Source organism: Micrasema longulum, unplaced genomic scaffold, assembly GCF_059751315.1.
Source record: "Micrasema longulum isolate JH-2025_06_02 unplaced genomic scaffold, ASM5975131v1 h1tg000880l, whole genome shotgun sequence".
Taxonomy (NCBI): domain Eukaryota; kingdom Metazoa; phylum Arthropoda; class Insecta; order Trichoptera; family Brachycentridae; genus Micrasema; species Micrasema longulum.
The window spans coordinates 53,120-73,950 of record NW_028278072.1 but is presented as its reverse complement, the minus strand read 5'-3'; the positions used below and the strand labels follow the sequence as shown (position 1 = coordinate 73,950).

Sequence of the window (20,831 nt, the reverse complement as noted above, 5' to 3'; positions counted from 1 at the left end):
ACATGTTTCGTTTACTAAAAATCTAGCAATAGCTTTGACTACAATATTTCTCTCAACGTACTTTTGTGAGTTTTTTTTCTCGGCGTTGAATAATATTAATACAAATAAAAAAACGACTGATGAAGTTTATAACTTTTACTTATGTTTAAAATGTACGAAATACCAACTTTAAATTGAAGATTTATTGCTGAACTAAGGAAAAGAAACTGTGCAGACGGATATCTCTTGCCACGCGCAAGAAGTGCGGGGCTTATTTGGTAGTTCGCTAGCATTCGCAGCCGACAGTCCTGTACCGCGACGCTTAAAGCCCGCATTACACGATATTTGTGTTGTCAAATGGATAAACCGACCAATCTCGTTCCGGTCATTCTGGAAGGTCATTACGCGGGCAAGCGAGGGAAATGGTTTTTAATATTACTGAACGTTTAAAGTCCTTTAAAATTAAATATAAATTGGATTACAATGTTGTTCAATCTGCAAGCGGGGCAACCGGCGCGGCGCGGTGTATCTGCAAGCAGTATCCAAAGAATATTACGTGAAGGAAGAATGTCGAAAACTAAGACAGGACGTGCATTATTTTCAACTCCAAAAGGGAAGCACGTTCCACATGAAAATAGAATTACTGTGGATGATTTTCGTAAGGGAGCAATACGACGAAAATTCCGCGAATTCTGTACAATGAGAAAGAATATTCCAACAGTGAAAAAACTCCAGGGCTAGTATTCCAAACGCTCTCGCGGCCGTATTATATAGTGTATTTATATACACAATACCGCGTAGTGGTTTATAATAGCAACCCGGGCGGTCCTTAAGAATGCGATATTTTAGATAGCGGCAGACTATTTAAGGAAACTACTTATAAAACTCGGTTTTCGTTAGAAAGAGTGTCAGTCAATATGCAAATTACTAATAGAACGATTGGAGATAGTTTCTTGGAGAGATCGGTTTTTGGGATCTCTATCAAAATATAGAAGAGAAAGATGGCCCATTATATACGTAGATGAAACGTACGTCAATGTTGGTCATTCCATATCATCGTCTTGGGAATCGGGCAGCGGAAAGGGAGTACTGCAACCAATTGGAAATGGTTCTTGATTAATAATCGTGAACGCAGGGGAGAATTCGGTTTTGTATTAGGAGCTCTGTTAATATTCAAATCGAAATAAAAAAGTGGTGATTTTCATGACGATATAAATTTTTCTAATTTTAGTAAGTGGATAAACGAGAAATCGTTACCAAACATACCACCAAGAAGTGTCATTATAATGGATAATGCCAGCTACCACTCCATACAAATCAACCGTAAATTTAAAACAACAAATCAGGGACTGACTTACCATAAATAATATACCGTTTGAAGAAACTATGAAAAAAAACCTGATTTGCTCTTACTTGTAAAAGCTACACCCATAGAAAAACGATATAAAATAGATGACATTTTAAAATCACACGTTCATGATGTTTTACGACTTTCACTTTACCATGCAGATTTAATTTCTCACTGCTATGCGGATGATCAACAAATCTATTTTTACTGCTCTCCTCAAGATATAAACAATTAGAAAAATCGCGTGTCTCAATGCATTCAAACCGTCATTAACTGGATGTCATCAAACAGACTCAAACTCATCCAAAACTGAGCTTCTATTGACAGCGACAAAAAAGCGACAATACCTTTTAGACCAATCTCCAATAATTTTAGACCGATCTCCAATAATCACAGGTTGTGATCTTACCCCTAGTATAATTGTTAAACAACTGGGTATTTATTTAGATTCAGATCTTCCACTTCATTCTCAGGTCAATAAAACGGTAAGTAATGGTTTCTTCCATCTCCGACAGTTGTTTAAGTTGTCCCAAACAATTATAATATATTTTTGAGTAATGGGCCGTTATATCAATAATATAATTTAAAAAAACTCAAATAGTACCTTAACAGGCATTATATCAAAAATGTACTGCGCTTATTTGAAATCATAAATAGATTTCGTTTCTTAGTTTTGACAAATTAAATTGAACTGAAACATTCCTGTACGATGAACATGTTTTTTTGTGAAATCTGATTATAATACCAGTTAGTTTGGAAAAAACAAATATATTTTTCTGAATGATGACAACAATGAATAAATCAATAATCTCGTGCACTTATTTTTTTTTATATAACTTAAAATAAAGAAAGCATTTACCTTATCGCTTAGAATTTCTTCTTCTGATCCACTTGGAACGTACTCGTACGCTAAAATAAAAATATATTAATGAAGATGCATGTTTGTTTTACTTTTAAAAAAATCCGTATTATTATGAAACCATGTTTGACGATCGACAAGAATAAAAATATTAATAAATAAGTGTTACATTATGTATTTAAGCTCTAATATTTTAGCGAGAATGCTCTTTTAAATTTACGTTTCTGTAAGTAATTGCATATTATTTGTATTCGGCGTACCTTCCACTACTACAGAAGCGACACAAGTTGCCACCCCGAATACATTTTCAGCGTGACATTCATACAGTCCTCCTAATTCGGGGAATGCTTCTTTTATGATAAGTTCACACGCGCCCTCCGTGTGTTGGACCATGACGATATCATTTCCTCTTTTGAGCACCTTTTTATTATGTGACCAATGGACTAACGGAATAGGGTGACCGGAGACTCTGCACGAAACTCTTATTTCTTCTCCATCCATAACGCGCGCTTTTACAGGAAGGATGGTAAATTTGGGAGCACACCCGACACTCTCCTCGACATTGTCGATTACCAAAACTGTGGCAGTACACGTAATGGATCCGACGACATTTTCTGCCCTACACGTGAATTCTCCTACGGTGCTTTCGTTTGCGTGATCGATTAGCAAAATACTACAATTATTTAAACTGGTTATATGAATGTTATCGTTTTCGGTAACTGGTTGTGAATTCAAAAACCATTGGAATGAGACATTCGGATACGCTTCTACGATTGCCTCTAATAATATTACTTCATTGCTTGAAACTTGCTGAGGTGTGAATATTTTCATAAATTTAGGTGGCAATAAATTACTAAAATCGTCACTAGCTATGTTTATAGAACTGGAAGATTTAGAAACACTATTTTTTTCTTTGACTAAAACTTCATATTTTCCACTTTGTTTTTTCGTAAGTTTTGAAATATTAAGCTGTGTTTTCCCATTTGTAGTTTCAATAGTGTACGTTTCATCGTTTACTATTTCTTTACCATTTTTTAGCCAAATAATTTTAGTGTCAGAGTTCGAGGAGTATTCTACTTCCAGATCAACATCATCACCAATATGTTTAACTTGTGCTTGAAGGGGCATAATAATAGCTGAACTTGATTTAACGATTCCAACTGGCGTTTCATCTGGAAGTGGTGAAAATAATTGTAATTTATCAGGCCCATTTCAAATAGATACTATCGTTTAAAAATAAATCAATACAATTTTGAATGTTTATTTAGTAGTCGATCGCTAGTTCAAATTGTTTTTCTTCATGCAAAAAATAATACTTCTATAAAAATACGATTAATTTAGTACATACATTTTATTGATACGACTTAAATGGAAGGTACTGTTTAAACATTCCAATGCTTACAGAGATAAAGTTATAAATCCTTTTTTCGCAAAATACAGTAAATGAATTACAATTTTAAAATCATTCAATGAATAAATGTTTGCTAATATTTTTTGTCAACAATCGTTTAAGCGAAACGTAAATATGCGCATTTCAATCCAACTTAAAAATATTTATCAATGCAGTATTACCATGCTGATATCAAAAATACCAAATTAAAAATAGTTTAAAAGAGCATTCGAAACTCAATCGCCTACATAACTGTTTGAAGTAAATAAATATAGCATAAATACATAATGTAAGATTATTTTATTTATATTAAGCACTAAGCATTCATTAGAAAGTAAGCATTCTAAAGATCACACGCAATTAAACTCATGGATTCATAATCATAAACAATTTTGTGGAACAATATCTATTATTAATTACTATATATGTTGATATACACTGCTGAAATATTTATGCAAACATTTAGTGTAGATAAATATTTATTTGTCAACCAAACGATCTTAAAAAAAAACTAAAATAAATTATTACTTATTTGCGTATTAAAATATGTAAACATTAAAAATAAATCATATTAACTCTATTAAACATCCACGGTAGAACCATTTTAGACGGAATGTATAAATGGGAAATTAAATGGACTTTAGATTAAACTAAAAATATGTAGGTACCTACTTTGGTGTTGTAAAAACACTGCACAAAATACCTTTCAATACAGGAATGAATGAAATAATATTCAATTTGAACTACATAGAAAAAAACTTAAATAAAATAAAGTTGTTTATAGTCTGTAAAGTTCACCTTGAAAATAATCCATGCAAATAATCAAGCAATACGAGTATTTCTCACCTTTTAGTTCTTCGGGTTTTTTCAATATAAACTTAGTATCTGTGATTTCAGATTCTTTTTTATTTTGTTTTTCTTTCTTTGTAATCTTTTTCAATGTAGATTCCTCTATAATTTCTTCTGTTAAAACATCCTTTTTCGGTATAGGTTTGAGAGTGATTTCTTCTTTAGGCTGTTCTTCGATGGGTCGCCTCTTACCTCGTGGCCAAACTTTAGCCTCGGGCTCATCCTCTTTCGGTTTTTCTTTTTGTGTAACTTCCTTCAATGTCACTTCCTCTACGATCTCTTCTGTAACAATTTCCTTCTTCGGTATAGGTTTGAGAGTGATTTCTTCTTTAGGCTGTTCTTCGATGGGTCGCCTCTTACCTCGTGGCCAAACTTTAGCCTCGGGCTCATCCTCTTTCGGTTTTTCTTTTAGTGTAATTTCCTTCGATTTCACTTCCTCTACGACCTCTTCTGTGACAATTTCTTTCTTTGGTATAGGTTTGAGAGTGATTTCTTCCTTAGGCTGTTCTTCGATGGGTCGCCTCTTACCTCGTGGCCAAACTTTAGCCTCGGGCTCATCCTCCTTCGGTTTTTCTTTTTGTGTAATTTCCTTCAATTTCACTTCCTCTACGACCTCTTCTGTGACAATTTCTTTCTTTGGTATAGGTTTGAGAGTGATTTCTTCTTTAGGCTGTTCTTCGATGGGTCGCCTCTTACCTCGTGGCCAAACTTTAGCCTCGGGCTCATCCTCCTTCGGTTTTTCTTTTTGTGTAACTTCCTTCAATGTCACTTCCTCTACGATCTCTTCTGTAACAATTTCCTTCTTCGGTATAGGTTTGAGAGTGATTTCTTCTTTAGGCTGTTCTTCGATGGGTCTCCTCTTACCTCTTGGCCAAACTTTAGCTTCGGGCTCATCCTCTTTCGGTTTTTCTTTTTGTGTAACTTCTTTCAATGTCACCTCCTCTACTATCTCCTCCGTGACAATTTCCTTCTTCGGTATAGGTTTGAGAGTGATTTCTTCCTTAGGCTGTTCCTCGAGGGGTCGCCTCTTACCTCGTGGCCAAACTTTAGCCTCGGGCTCATCCTCCTTCGGTTTTTCTTTTTGTGTAATTTCCTTTAATTTCACTTCCTCTACGACCTCTTCTGTGACAATTTCTTTCTTTGGTATAGGTTTGAGAGTGATTTCTTCCTTAGGCTGTTCTTCGATGGGTCGCCTCTTACCTCGTGGCCAAACTTTAGCCTCGGGCTCATCCTCCTTCGGTTTTTCTTTTAGTGTAATTTCCTTCGATTTAACTTCCTCTACGACCTCTTCTGTGACAATTTCTTTCTTTGGTATAGGTTTGAGAGTGATTTCTTCCTTAGGCTGTTCTTCGATGGGTCGCCTCTTACCTCGTGGCCAAACTTTAGCCTCGGGCTCATCCTCCTTCGGTTTTTCTTTTTGTGTAATTTCCTTCAATTTCACTTCCTCTACGACCTCTTCTGTGACAATTTCTTTCTTTGGTATAGGTTTGAGAGTGATTTCTTCTTTAGGCTGTTCTTCGATGGGTCGCCTCTTACCTCGTGGCCAAACTTTAGCCTCGGGCTCATCCTCTTTCGGTTTTTCTTTTTGTGTAATTTCCTTCAATGTCACTTCCTCTACGATCTCTTCTGTAACAATTTCCTTCTTCGGTATAGGTTTGAGAGTGATTTCTTCTTTAGGCTGTTCTTCGATGGGTCGCCTCTTACCTCGTGGCCAAACTTTAGCCTCGGGCTCATCCTCTTTCGGTTTTTCTTTTTGTGTAATTTCCTTCAATTTCACTTCCTCTACTATCTCCTCCGTGACAATTTCCCTCTTCGGTATAGGTTTGAGAGTGATTTCTTCTTTAGGCTGTTCCTCGATAAGTCGCCTCTTACCTCGTGGCCAAACTTTAGCCTCGGGCTCATCCTCTTTCGGCTTTTCTTTTTGTGTAATTTCCTTCAATGTCACTTCCTCTACGATCTCTTCTGTAACAATTTCCTTCTTCGGTATAGGTTTGAGAGTGATTTCTTCTTTAGGCTGTTCTTCGATGGGTCGCCTCTTACCTCGTGGCCAAACTTTAGCCTCGGGCTCATCCTCTTTCGGTTTTTCTTTTTGTGTAATTTCCTTCAATTTCACTTCCTGTACTATCTCCTCCGTGACAATTTCCCTCTTCGGTATAGGTTTGAGAGTGATTTCTTCTTTAGGCTGTTCTTCGATGGGTCGCCTTTTACCTCGTGGCCAAACTTTAGCCTCGGGCTCATCCTCTTTCGGCTTTTCTTTTTGTGTAATTTCCTTCAATGTCACTTCCTCTACGATCTCTTCTGTAACAATTTCCTTCTTCGGTATAGGTTTGAGAGTGATTTCTTCTTTAGGCTGTTCTTCGATGGGTCTCCTCTTACCTCTTGGCCAAACTTTAGCTTCGGGCTCATCCTCTTTCGGTTTTTCTTTTTGTGTAACTTCTTTCAATGTCACCTCCTCTACTATCTCCTCCGTGACAATTTCCTTCTTCGGTATAGGTTTGAGAGTGATTTCTTCCTTAGGCTGTTCCTCGAGGGGTCGCCTCTTACCTCGTGGCCAAACTTTAGCCTCGGGCTCATCCTCCTTCGGTTTTTCTTTTTGTGTAATTTCCTTTAATTTCACTTCCTCTACGACCTCTTCTGTGACAATTTCTTTCTTTGGTATAGGTTTGAGAGTGATTTCTTCTTTAGGCTGTTCTTCGATGGGTCGCCTCTTACCTCGTGGCCAAACTTTAGCCTCGGGCTCATCCTCTTTCGGTTTTTCTTTTTGTGTAACTTCCTTCAATGTCACTTCCTCTACGATCTCTTCTGTAACAATTTCCTTCTTCGGTATAGGTTTGAGAGTGATTTCTTCTTTAGGCTGTTCTTCGATGGGTCGCCTCTTACCTCGTGGCCAAACTTTAGCCTCGGGCTCATCCTCTTTCGGTTTTTCTTTTTGTGTAACTTCCTTCAATGTCACTTCCTCTACGATCTCTTCTGTAACAATTTCCTTCTTCGGTATAGGTTTGAGAGTGATTTCTTCTTTAGGCTGTTCTTCGATGGGTCGCCTCTTACCTCGTGGCCAAACTTTAGCCTCGGGCTCATCCTCTTTCGGTTTTTCTTTTTGTGTAATTTCCTTCAATTTCACTTCCTCTACTATCTCCTCCGTGACAATTTCTCTCTTCGGTATAGGTTTGAGAGTGATTTCTTCTTTAGACAGTTCTTCGATAGGTCGCCTCTTACCCCGAGGCCATGTTTTCTCTTCTGGAACTTCCGGTGCCGATTGTTCTTTCTTAGAAATTGGTTTTAAAGCAAACTCTTCTGGTGTTTCCTCAATAGTCATTTCTTTCTTCGGTATTGGTTTAAGAGTGATTTCTTCTTTGGGCTGTTCTTCAATAGGTCGCCTTTTACCTTTAGGCCATGTTTTTTCTTCTGGAACCTCCGAGGCTGGTTGTTCTTTCTTGGAGATGGGTTTCAATGAAACCTCTTCTGGTGTTTCCTCAACAGCAATTTCTTTCCTCGGTATCGGTTTAAGGGTGATTTCTTCTTTAGGCTGTTCTTCAATAGGCCGCCTTTTACCTTTAGGCCATGTTTTCTCCTCTGGAACTTCTGGGACTGGTTGTTCTTTCTTGGAAATGGGTTTCATAGCAACTTCTTCTGGTGTTTCCTCAACAGCAATTTCTTTCCTCGGTATCGGTTTAAGGGTGATTTCTTCTTTAGGCTGTTCTTCAATAGGCCGCCTTTTACCTTTAGGCCATGTTTTCTCCTCTGGAACTTCTGGGACTGGTTGTTCTTTCTTGGAAATGGGTTTCATAGCAACTTCTTCTGGTGTTTCCTCAACAGCAATTTCTTTCCTCGGTATCGGTTTAAGGGTGATTTCTTCTTTAGGCTGTTCTTCAATAGGCCGCCTTTTACCTTTAGGCCATGTTTTCTCTTCTGGAACCTCTGGAGCCGGTAGTTCTTTCTTTGAAATTGGCTTCAAAGCAACTTCTTCTGGTGTTTCCTTAACAGCAATTTCTTTCCTTGGTATCGGTTTAAGGGTGATTTCTTCTTTAGGCTGTTCTTCAATAGGCCGCCTTTTACCTTTAGGCCATGTTTTCTCTTCTGGAACCTCTGGAGCCGGCAGTTCTTTCTTGGAAATTGGCTTCAAAGCAACTTCTTCTGGTGTTTCCTTAACAGCAATTTCTTTCCTCGGTATCGGTTTAAGGGTGATTTCTTCTTTAGGCTGTTCTTCAATAGGCCGCCTTTTACCTTTAGGCCATGTTTTCTCTTCTGGAACCTCTGGAGCCGGTAGTTCTTTCTTGGAAATTGGCTTCAAAGCAACTTCTTCTGGTGTTTCCTCAACAACAATTTCTTTCCTCGGTATCGGTTTAAGGGTGATTTCTTCTTTAGGCTGTTCTTCAATAGGCCGCCTTTTACCTTTAGGCCATGTTTTCTCTTCTGGAACCTCTGGAGCCGGTAGTTCTTTCTTGGAAATTGGCTTCAAAGCAACTTCTTCTGGTGTTTCCTCAACAGCAATTTCTTTCTTCGGTATCGGTTTAAGAGTGATTTCTTCTTTAAGCTGTTCTTCAGAAGGCCGTCTCTTACCTCTAGGCCATACTTTCTCCTCTGGAACTTCTGAGGCCGGTTGTTTTTTCATGGAGATGGGTTTCAAACTAACCTCTTCTGGTATCTCTTCAACTGTAATTTCTTTCTTCGGTATCGGTTTAAGCGTGATTTCTTCTTTAGGTTGTTCTTCAATAGGTCGTCTCTTACCTCGTGGCCATGTTTTCTCTTCTGGTACCTCTGGGGCCGGTTGTTCTTTTTTAGAAATCGGTTTTAAAGCAACCTCTTCTGGTGTTTCCTCAATAGCAATTTCTTTCTTCGGTATCGGTTTAAGGGTGATTTCTTTTTTAGGCTGTTCTTCAATAGGCCGCCTTTTACCTCGTGGCCATGTTTTCTCTTCTGGAACCTCTTGGGTTTGTTGTTCTTTCTTAGAAATTGGTTTCAAAAGAACCTCTTCTAGTGTTTCCTCAACAGCAATTTCTGTCGGCGGCATGGGTTTCGGAATGATTTCATCTTTATCTTCCTTTTGTTTTTTTCCTCTTGTCCATAGTTTTGCCTCTTGAATTTTTTGTGTGTCACTTTTTTCTTTCTTTTCTATTTTTAAAAGTTTTTCGTCATCAATGTGCTGCAGTTGTTCCACGTACATGATTTCCTTTTCGTTTTCTGTATTTTTTATTACTTTAATTTTATCTTGATGACTCCTTTCTTTTTCATTTATTTTATCGTCTATCTTGAATATTACTGTATCTTCTTGTTCCATCATTATTTCTTCTCTTAAAATTGTTTTTTGAACCGATTTAATTTCTTCATCTTCTGTTTTTTTTATATGTTTTACTGCCTTTAGTGCAATATCTTCTAATACTGCTCTTTCTATTTTATTTTTTACTGTCTGTGATGGTTTCAGTAACACATTTTCTTCGGTCCATGGTCTTTCTTTCTTTTCATTTTCTTCTATTGTGTATTTCAGTCCTGATGATTTCTTGCCTGTACGCCAATTTGCCGGATAATTGTCTAATTCCGTATTTTGTTGAGTGCTTGGTGATAACGTGCAACGCTGAATAGTTTCCTCTTTTATATCTATTTTCATGTCTATAACATCCTCTGTATATTTATTGGTTCCTAATTCATCGGTCTCTTTGGATAATGAAAGAATACTGCTATCCTCCACATGAGCAGTTCTGCGCTGTCTCCAGGGAACTTCTCGTTTCGTGTTTTTTTCTTGAGAATGTGATTCTTTCTTTATTTTGAGGATGCTATTACTTTCCGTTTCAGATAATGAAATTTTATTAAACTCTCCTGTATTAAAATCAGTTTCTTCATCTTCCCCTATTAATTGTTTAGTTTTTTTGCCAAACCGTCCTGTAAACATAAAAAAAATCATTAGAAAGATATATTTACACACATAATATATTTATAGTTTTGTCTGACTGAGTGCTGTTAAATAAATCAATGTCTTCAAATATGATAGATTATTAAAATGAAAATGACCTTTAAAAATCATTCCGAAATATTTTAAAACACTATTTGAAAATATTTGCCTTTCTTGTAGGTACTCTTTATTTTTTTAATGCAAGTTCAGTATGTGAATTGCATAAGTTTGGATGCTAGTTTCAAATTCGTTATCATTAATAATTTATTGCAATTATTAACAAAAACTTTATTCTCAAATAAAATTAAATAAAACGAATCACTAATAATAACGAATTTCTTGGTTGAACTGCACCTGAATCACAGTAGCACGAGAGATGTTCGAGCAATTTACAATATGAATCCCAGAGAATCACTTCGAGATAAGTTTAAACAAATCAATATATTGACATGTCAATATATTTTCGAAAATTTGGTGTATGTAAGATGTAGAAACCATTTAAAGTAACAGAGTTCTATAGGTTCAACACTTCTAGACTGCAAACAATGAAATATCATTTTGCCCCAAATTACATACGGTTCTAAACAAGATGCGTCTTGAAATTTTGGCTTTGCCAACAAAGAATTTGAAAGATTTTGTCAAGCACAGGCCATTTGGAAAGAACTACTATAGTCGAAAAATATTTGCAGAACAAGACAGCTTGGCATTAGATTCGTTTTTATTGATATAAGTTTTTTTTATTTTAATAGTGTTGTTGATTTGAATTTATTCTTTGTTAAGTTCAATTTACTCGTTGTAATCTATTGACGTTTATAAGTGATTCAATGAATCATATGTTTAAAATTTACTAAATTAAGTATAACTATATCAAACAATGTAAAAGTATAAATAAATTTTAAAAACTAAAAACTAAAACGATATCGTTTGCATTCTGCGAAAAAGAATTATGTCCAAATAGTCAGTTAAGTCAAAATGTTGCTGCTTTGACTTAATGATGAGGTGATACTGTTCTGAAAATGCTCTACAATCTCCGAAAATGCACTAAGTTCTATCTACACTACAGACCAAATTATTTTCCGTGATAAGTCAAAAGAATATAAATGCGTTCAGGGAATAGGAAAAAAAATATGCGACACAAAGTTGGTATGCTAGCTCCCTTCTGTCGAGGATCCTGATATTATTTTTATAAAATTCTTTAAAAAAAAAAACATTTAAAAATCATAAAACAAGTCACACAACTTATTACGTAACTTGCATATAAAATAGAACCTTATCATAACAACACTCTTTTATTTGCTAAAAAAGATTATAAAAGTTTTTTTTTTTAAACTTCATTTTAATGTAGCATTTCTTATAATTGTCTTTATAATGTTCAGTTATAAAATATTTATTTATACTTAACAAACTTTTAAACGGCGTAAATTATTTATTAATACTTAACAAACTTTTGTCGGCCTCGTGGTGTAGTGGTCAGCGCGTTTGCCTACCATAAAGAGGTCTCGGGTTCGATTCCCGATATGGTTGACACGAAATATTTATTCAAAAATGTGTTTTAACACTAAAATATTTCATAGTCCCTGGACTTGTATCTGAACCGTAAGACTGGTCATCTTACCTTCATGTTACAAAAATGATCAAGATATGCTGCGATTGGTGTATCGACGTACTGTCCTATGCACCATTGGGTGCCGAAAGGAATGATGATGATGAACTTTTAAACTCAAATACCTCTTAACTAGTTTTTTTGACTTAAGGTTATTCTAAACGAAAATATGAAAGTAATTATTCATAGATGAATTATTCATTTCATAATTTTTTATTTAAAAATTGCATTTTTACGTTTATTTTCAATGAAAATTTTTCAAAACTTGGTTTGCGGAAACTTTACACCATATTGATTGTAACAAATAATATAATTTAAGTCTTTTCACAAATTGTGCACAAAATAAAAAAATAAGATTAGTTATTGCACAATCATTGTCTTGAATAATTTAATTTTTAGAGGTACCCCGAAGCCCCAAAGCCGAGAGTCAAGCAAGACCCTTCACCCAGAGAAGACCATGATGTGCGTTTGGCGGGACTGGAAGGGTATGTTGCATTATGAGATCCTCGAGAGAAACAGTACGGTCAACAAGGAACTTTTTGTTGCCCAACTGCGGAGCGTAAATGAGGCAATTCAGCTGAAGACACCTGATCGACAAGGCCAAACCATTCTCCTTCACGACTACGCCAGGTCCTATGTTGCACAAACCGTCAAAGCTGCACTCCCAGAGCTTGAGCGGGAGGCTCTTCAGCATCCGTCGTACTCTACGGATCTGGCGCCAAGCGATTACCACCTGTTCCGCTCAATGTTGAATCAAATGAGGGGCATTACCTTCAGCGACGAAACGGACCTCAAAAACTGGCTCAATAACTTTTTCTACTCCAGGCCGGGCGATCGAGAGGTGGGAGCAGATCGCGAACAGCAACGGTGAATATATTATTGATTAATTTACTGTTACAATTATTGTTTTTTGTTCAAATAACACTCTTCGATAAAAACGCTACCAACTTATTCCACAACCCCATACTTTTTGTAGGTAGTTCAGATACATAACGAAAATATGCATCTAATAGTCTAGCAATCTACCCGCAAAGGAACATCAGATTGAAACAAGTGGCCTGTTAGTAATGGAAGTCTCAGGATAAATAGAATAAACCGCGTAACATTAGAAAACAAAACTAAACGACGATCGTCACGGTCTACCTAGCAATAGTTGTTCTGAATCGTGCTTCCAATATTCCCTATAAAAGTAAACCCACGCGGTATCTTGCCCCGAACATAATATACATACAATAATACCTTATCCGTGCATCAATTAAAGCAAGAAGTCGTGGTGCGCAAAACTACCTACAGTCAGTATTTTTTCTCCGTTGTGATCGTTGAAAGTACGAAAAATAAAATTTTAATTATTTTATCTTTCAGAAACCTACTTTTTTTATATTTTACGTGTAGTTTAAATTACATAACAACATGTTTAAATTTAATATACAGCAAGCAAAGATAAGCAAGTGGAGATGATTAATATTTATTTTAAAACATAAAGCGAGTTAGTCACAAAAAGCAGTCAAACAAAACAAAACATGGCATATTATTATGTTACATAGTGCAATGAGGTTGTTTTTCGGATATATGTTTATGTTTTAAGCGTGTGATTAAAACAATACTGGTTCAAATAGAAGTAAAAAGTCTTTCTTAAACTTTCTTACAATATAAGCGACTTTTTGGTGCTAATAGATTATTAATATTATGGAATTTAAATGACCCAACTTACTGATCTACTCACCAAGATCACACTTTTGATTTCTCATTGAACAACTTTATTATTTTTTTGCTTATTAAAAATGTTCATCTTTTTTAGTTAATGTTGATAAGATTCTTGATGTGGCTTAAATTCGAACATATCATCTAATTAGATTTAATAGTTTTTTAATCCTATTTTAAAACATCTGTTGAAACTTAAAAAATAATACATTAACGTAATAATTTTATAGTTTTTTTTAAAGAGTGTATTTAATTTCATTTTTGCGTTCGTTTTTTCATTATATTAAATAACGTAGCCCAGTTAACCATTGTCATAAAAATTACACTGATTAGGAAAAGTTGTCAAAAATTTGTAAGAAAACCGTAGTCAGATCAATAAAATAAAAAAATAAAATAAAAACATTAAAATTATCTTTGAGAATAATAAATCAAAATATATTTTTTAATTTTACAAACATATTTGAATGATACAAAAATTAATTATTATCAGCGATGACTGTTGCGTTTACAAGATGCTCATAGAATATAAGCATTGACCGATTAAAAAGGTTTTGAAAATAAACGATATTTTTTCTCATCTTATTTTTCAGTTTCATCCTTTTTCCTTTTTTCTCAGTGTCGTACGATGTCTTCATATTCAAAGGGTACGGCTTGAGTCAGACGGGAAATGGGTTCGATTCCAAACCATTACGAATTGTTTTGTTCAATTATACAAAGTTCATTTTTCTAATATTATATTTGTTTATAAATAATAGTTTCCCGTTCTTGTCAAATTTGTTTTTTGCCTCACCAAAAACATTGTACATAACTTTATTGCTATAAATGCATGGAAATTTGTTTAGGGTGTTTTCTCTCTTATGTTAAAATAGGAATATTTTTTTTAAATTTTTCAAAACTTAAGTAGGTTTTTTAAAAAATATTTTTATTTTTATGATAAATAATTTACTTACTATGCTTTCAACATTAATTTCAGTAGAGGATTAATTTTAAGGTGACCAACGCAATGCAATTTACGGCTATAAGATAGCTTTGTAATTTATTATAAATTGATGATGTTTGAAATTAAAAATGGTTGCAAGAAAAGAAAGTTGAAAGTTAGATCAATATTTTTTTCAATATACATAAAAAATAAATATATATTATGTAGGTGTAGGTAAAAATGTATGTACTGTAATATATATTTCTAAAACATGTCTTTTATTATTGACATTTAAGGTACTATTCTAATTTTACTTCGTTTGAATATCAGAGATAATTAAATTGAAATATTGAACATCTTCTATAGCCAAGTTGATACTGTGTTCACCCTGCATTAAATTGTTACTCGAGTACAAAGTATATAATATTAGACGTTCGCTCCAAGCTGCAAGCCGGGTATCTGTTTCCCAAGGTGTGTTTCTGTTTACAGGTGAGCGGTGTCCTCTGCCGCCTGCCCCCCTCCTCCCCCCCGCCCCACCCCGCCCATGGACCGGCGGTCCGCCCGCCATTCGCCATCCGCAGTACCTATTCGCACCACGGCCGCGGCGGGAAGCGGTTCTTTGCTCCGCTTTTTGTGCTAACAGTGGTTTATCCGAGTTCAGTTTGACTGCAGAACCCAGCATAATTCAGTGAAAGTGTGTTATTTTCAGCGTATCAGATTGTGTAGTGTTCTCGTCCGTAATATAGTTTAAAAAGTCTGTGTCTCCATATACCGTTGTATGCATATCTTGTTTCAGTTTTGATTGTTTACGTTATGAGTGTTATGTTTGTTATTTTCATTGTTGTTTACTGAATATAATAAATAGATTTTAAAATTGTGTTCTGAAGTGTTCACTTTCGCCCCTTTTCCTTCAGCTCGAATACAGCAAAAGTCGACCGAACATCCAGTTTGATTGATGTATTTCAGGGTTCGAGTGTAGGCAAGGTGCGCGCTTTAGTTGGGCCCATGCGCGCAGCGGAGGGATGGGGGGGAGCGGCCCGCGGCGACCTAAATTAGAGCGTAATGTAAGCCGCTCGGTCGCGTGCGCACCTGAGGCGGGCGAGAATAGGCGCGGAGTGGCGTGTGCACGGCGAGAGCGCGGGCGCGGCGCGGGCGCGGGCTCTCACCTGGCGCTGACTCACGCCGACTCGGGCCTATTTATAGCCGTCGCCGTCGCCGTCGGCGTCGGCCGTGTGCAACACACCTGTAGGTACACAGGACAGACAGCCGTCGGCTTTCGCCGCGGGATTGCGTTTTCAAAGGTTTATGCCGTTGAGTTTTCTATTGAAAAATGCGGATTTTAATCATTCAATATTTATTCAAACCAACCTTAAGTTACACAGGAGTATGGTTCATTACTTAGTTACAAAACATTTTCATTTCAAAAACAAAACATTACACAGTACTATGATTGCAAGATTGTATCTTTACATTTCATTGATTGACGAATCGTATCTTAGATATAAATAATGTAAGTATTTACAGATGACAACTTGATTTGTAACAAACAAAATATATATTTAACAATTGGTCGACTGGATTTACTTCATATTATGTAGGTATCTTGGAACTTAATTCACTCACATGTCCAAAGGTGGTTTTCTTAGTAAATAATAATGGGAATATTTCACCGAGATCGGCAGTAATCAGCAGGTGAGCTCAAAACGCTTACTCATATACCCAGTACAAGTGGAGTGATAAGTACCTACACATTATGTATTACATTTTGGTTTTCTTTCATTCGGATGACAATATGTATCTTTATTATGTATGTATCCACCCCAACTGATTACAAATTGCTTCGAAACGTTTGCGGTGCTTGTGAATTAATTTTGAAAATAAGTGTACATAATATTATACAAAATATATTATTCTTGATTACTTGCTTACTGACTAATTGGAATTGGAATAAATGTTGCCACATACACGTAGAAATGTTTATTGGCTTTATATATATGGAAGTTGAAGTATCATGTACACATGTCACAAAAGGAACCCTTTGACATAACTGTTTTTTTTCATATCGGTTTATAGACCTTTTTTACATTTTTATTTGGACGAAACACAAATGGTATATGTTATTTTCAAAATTCAATCAAGCTTCGAAATGAAAAGTACATTTAGCATTTATTCGTGCGTGTGAGAGAAAATATATAGTTGGTGTGTGTGGTTATTAACGCACACTAAGACTAGTTGTGTCAGTATGTTTTATGTATTTTTGTGTTACAAATCAAAGTGCAGAATACAAATGTGCAATCAATAGACTCGATAACAAAGTTACTATTATTTAACAAAAATCCTTACACAATTTCATACAATTTCTAATAGTAAAATTACACACTGAATTTAGCAGTTATTTTAATTAATAAATGAAAGCGAACTGACGTGCGGAAGTACATTTTAAATATCAATAAATCTATAAGCAATGATAAATTTGGTTATTATTTTTATATAATATTTTGCACACACTAGAAATGTGATTCATCTTAATGTATAGGGGTGATTTATAAATATATTGTACCGTACACGAAAAGTACATCTTATGCTTAAACCGGAGGAAACTATCAATGCATTTTGTTCTTCATCGCGTATACCTCTGGTGAGTTTTCAGTAATGAGTTTTTTTTCAAAAATGAATCTTAAAGGCGTTTTACGTATTCAGTATACACTCGTATCGATAAAGCCGCTCTCAGCATGCCGATTTTCACCGATAAATTGTAATACATACAAGAACAAGAACAAGAACACGTCGGTGGTGTAAACAGGTGTGTGGAACATCACAGTAAGTAAGTTATTGTAGTATTGTGTGTAAGTACAGAGGAATAAAATAGTCACACAATTTTAGGGCGTTTCACACAAAGAAAAAAATGCATTTATATTGACTCCGGGGTTTTTGAAAAAGAGTGAAGTATATATTTATCTGATGGTAGCAATTATGATATGGCACTAACACAACAATTTAATGAATTATTATCGAAGAAGCAGTTTGAATCTGATTGAATAATTTAATTTAAAAATAGTTAATATGATAAAAATATATGTTTTTTTTGCAGTAAAATAAATTATAATAAAAATTGACTAATCAATGATAATAGAATTAAAAACAACTCCACTTCAAAGGCAACAGTCGTGGCATTTTTTTCTTTATTTTAATTCTTGTGAGTTAATAAAGAAAAGTGTTGACTTATTGAAGGGATTGGGTGACAATAGAAGCCACCGCTTTCCGTATTGATTGATTTAATGAATATACTTAGTTAAAAGATATATATTTCATTTTCATTTATTCTCCGAAAGTATATACAGTAGAGTGCCGATTATATACGCATTATGATCAAACTATTATTATCTATGTATGTATGTAAATGTATTATAAATAGTAAAACTTAATGCAAAAATATTTAAGTTTCCTCATTTATCTTCGCAAAATTTTTCAAATATACAAAAATAGATTTCAGAAAAAATACTCTTGTTTTCTTTATGTTGTACTTAATTGACTTATTTAGTATCACGATTTGATAAAAATAAGATCCGCAATGTATAATTGGTACTCGACTGGATTAGTATGCAATGCATTGTTCACCCATTCCCTTCTATAAGGGAGATCTGCGTGTTGACTGGATCAATATCTATGTCTTACTTTTAACCACGAGTCTTGCGGACGTCTCCACTTGGCCGGCGGAGGTTGTCGCGCGGCACGTGAAGGTGCCGGTATCCTCTTCGTACGTATTGGCGATGAGAAGGACCGCGTTGTTTCCTTCGTGGATCATCTGAGACAGAGAGGGGGGACGGTTATTCTTACTTATTGTTTTTATTTTCATTTAAATGTTAAAATTGTATCCATGCAGTTATCATATTAACGCCATATACATATGTGCATATCAATTTAATAATAAAATTGATCGATTGATTTGTGGTTTATTTTGTAGAACTCCGTATTTGAAATTATAATATAATCAGTAAAATCATATAATATAATCACCATTCGTTTGAAAATGCTCTAACAAGGCGAAACGATTGTCACGATTTTTTTGTTTTTATATTTGTAAAAATAAAATAAAGTGTTCAGTGAACTCAAATCAGTGTTTGATTTCTTATTTTATAAGTAATAATAAAATGTCTCAGAATTATTTTGAAAAAACTTATTGAAGTAATAAAACATTTATTTTACCTGAAAATCGGGGGTTTCTGGAATGAGAGCCCCTTCGCGCAGCCACTGGATGCTCGGCTTTGTTTTGCTTGATATCTGCGTTTTGAATTGAGCTGGGGCACCTTCGAAGACAATCACATCTTTTAACGGTGTCAACGTTGCGAGAGTCTCCGAAGATTCGGGAAGGGAGACTTTTAAATTAGCGGAAGTAACAACTTTTCCTGCAGTATTAGTAGCAATACATTTGTATACTCCTTCGTCTTCTGGGAAAGCTTCCGAAATATGTAAAGTACTTTCTTCGCCTCTAGTTTGCATTTGGAAGTATTTGGAAGGTTTGATGAGCTTTCCTCCCTTTTCCCACTGTACGGTTGGGTTCGGCTTTCCAGAGATTTTACACTTAAAATCAACAGACTGACCCTCAACAATTGTTTTATCTTTCAATTGAAGAAGGATTTCAGGTGCCTTATTTCCGGCTGTGGCAGCCGGCTTGCTTTTCATGGGAGAAGTTGGTGCAATAACAAAACATTCCGCATCACACCTAGCTTCACCGGCACCGTTGATCGCTACGCACTCATATTTTCCCGAGTCCTCGGTGTAAGCTTCGATAATAAGTAATGTGTATGTTCCGTCTTCTTCCAGAGTTTTGTTTCTTATATCAGATTGAATCTTCTTTCCATTCTTTAGCCAGTAAACGTCCATCGGTTTGGTTCCGGAAACTTTGGTATCGAACCGGACAAGTTGACCAGCTGCTACACTCGTGTTCTGTGCGGTGACTAAGAAACTTGGAGGAATCACTCCTCCTCTTCCTTGGCGTCTTCGCTCTTCTACAACGAGATTAGCACTGCACTTCGCGGTTCCTCCGCGGTTTTCCGCAATGCATGAAAATACAGCTGAGTCTTCCATGAACACTTGTCTTATAACCAGTATGGATTTAGTACTGAATGTGTGTATTTGGAGATCGGGTGAATTTTTGATGGGGAAGTTTTCGCGGAACCACTTGACCGTTGGTAGTGGGTCACCATCAAATTCAACTTCGAATCGTGCTTGTTCTTGTTCGAAAGCTCTGCAGGGTTGCATTTTCTTTGTAAAGAATGGAGGATTTGATGGCTTAACTGGGCCTTGTACAACTCGTTCTTGTGTTTTACCCTTATGTTCAACTTCAGTCGTTTCAGTAGATGTGATATTTCTTGTTATTTCAGTATCACCTACAACTTCTTTTTGGGTTTGCTTCTGTTTGGCTACGTGTACTTCTTTACCGTGGACTGTTGATTCGGACGGATCCGGAATTCTCGATTTGATGATTTTTCTGCCTTCAATAATTTCCGTACTAGTTTCATCAGTTTGTTCCCTGAAATAAAAATCATTTTAAGGTTCTGCTGTACTAAATTGAGTAGAACATATAATTTTACTTTAAGCGTATTTTTATTTTATATTTAAAAATTCAACATAATCTTTTTTAAACATATTTTGATATGTTTATAAGTATCACTATCAAAATTAGTTTTATCAATTGAAATTGTCATAATTTTCCCAATGTATAAAAGACGCAGTTGTTTATAAAATTTGACAAAAGTGTAGTTAACAAAAGTGTAGTTTATAATGGTCTTAACATGTTCAATATAAAACTTGACCTGACAGTGGTGGATATACGTAGGTGTAAATATAGTTACCTAATTTGATTTAAATGAAAACTGATGATTTGGATATCTAAATAAGGATTTACAATTTGTCTAAAAATAAAATACATGCTAGGGAAACTTACAAGTTTTCTTTATATTTTTGTGCCATTCCTTTAGCCATTGAACTCTGGACAAGTTTTTCGCCGGGAATTGCAAATTGGTGAGCTGATTCACGGTTACGAGATTCTTTTACGACTTGGTCGTTTTCAAGTTCCTGCAGTTTGTTGTAGTAATCTTCATTTTTCTTCTTTCTTACAGACTGTTGCCATTCTGTTTCAGGTTCCTTCGTCATCTTTTGTTTCATTTCCGGCCTGTGATCTATACCTCCCTGGCGCGCTAACGTTTGTCTTTCTTCAAACGTTTTTTCCAATTCAGTCTCGCTTCTATCCTTTTGATACTGCGTGAGTTCGTAGTCGTACCATGCTATTGTGA

The 20,831-nt window shown here is 35.5% G+C and overlaps 1 protein-coding gene and 1 pseudogene across 1 annotated transcript in view; one reads left to right on the top strand and one right to left on the bottom strand.

The window, feature by feature from the left end:
- The window catches only part of LOC148278437 (titin-like), a 128,554-nt gene that overhangs the window by 56,739 nt on the left and 50,984 nt on the right, over positions 1–20,831 (bottom strand). The window contains 6 exon segments of the mRNA XM_088231398.1: positions 2,187–2,236; positions 2,447–3,358; positions 4,423–10,302; positions 18,211–18,340; positions 18,742–20,068; positions 20,483–20,822. Of these exon segments, the coding sequence (XP_088087524.1) occupies positions 2,187–2,236; positions 2,447–3,358; positions 4,423–10,302; positions 18,211–18,340; positions 18,742–20,068; positions 20,483–20,822 (8,639 nt within the window).
- LOC148278439 (uncharacterized) lies at positions 547–1,562 on the top strand (annotated as a pseudogene).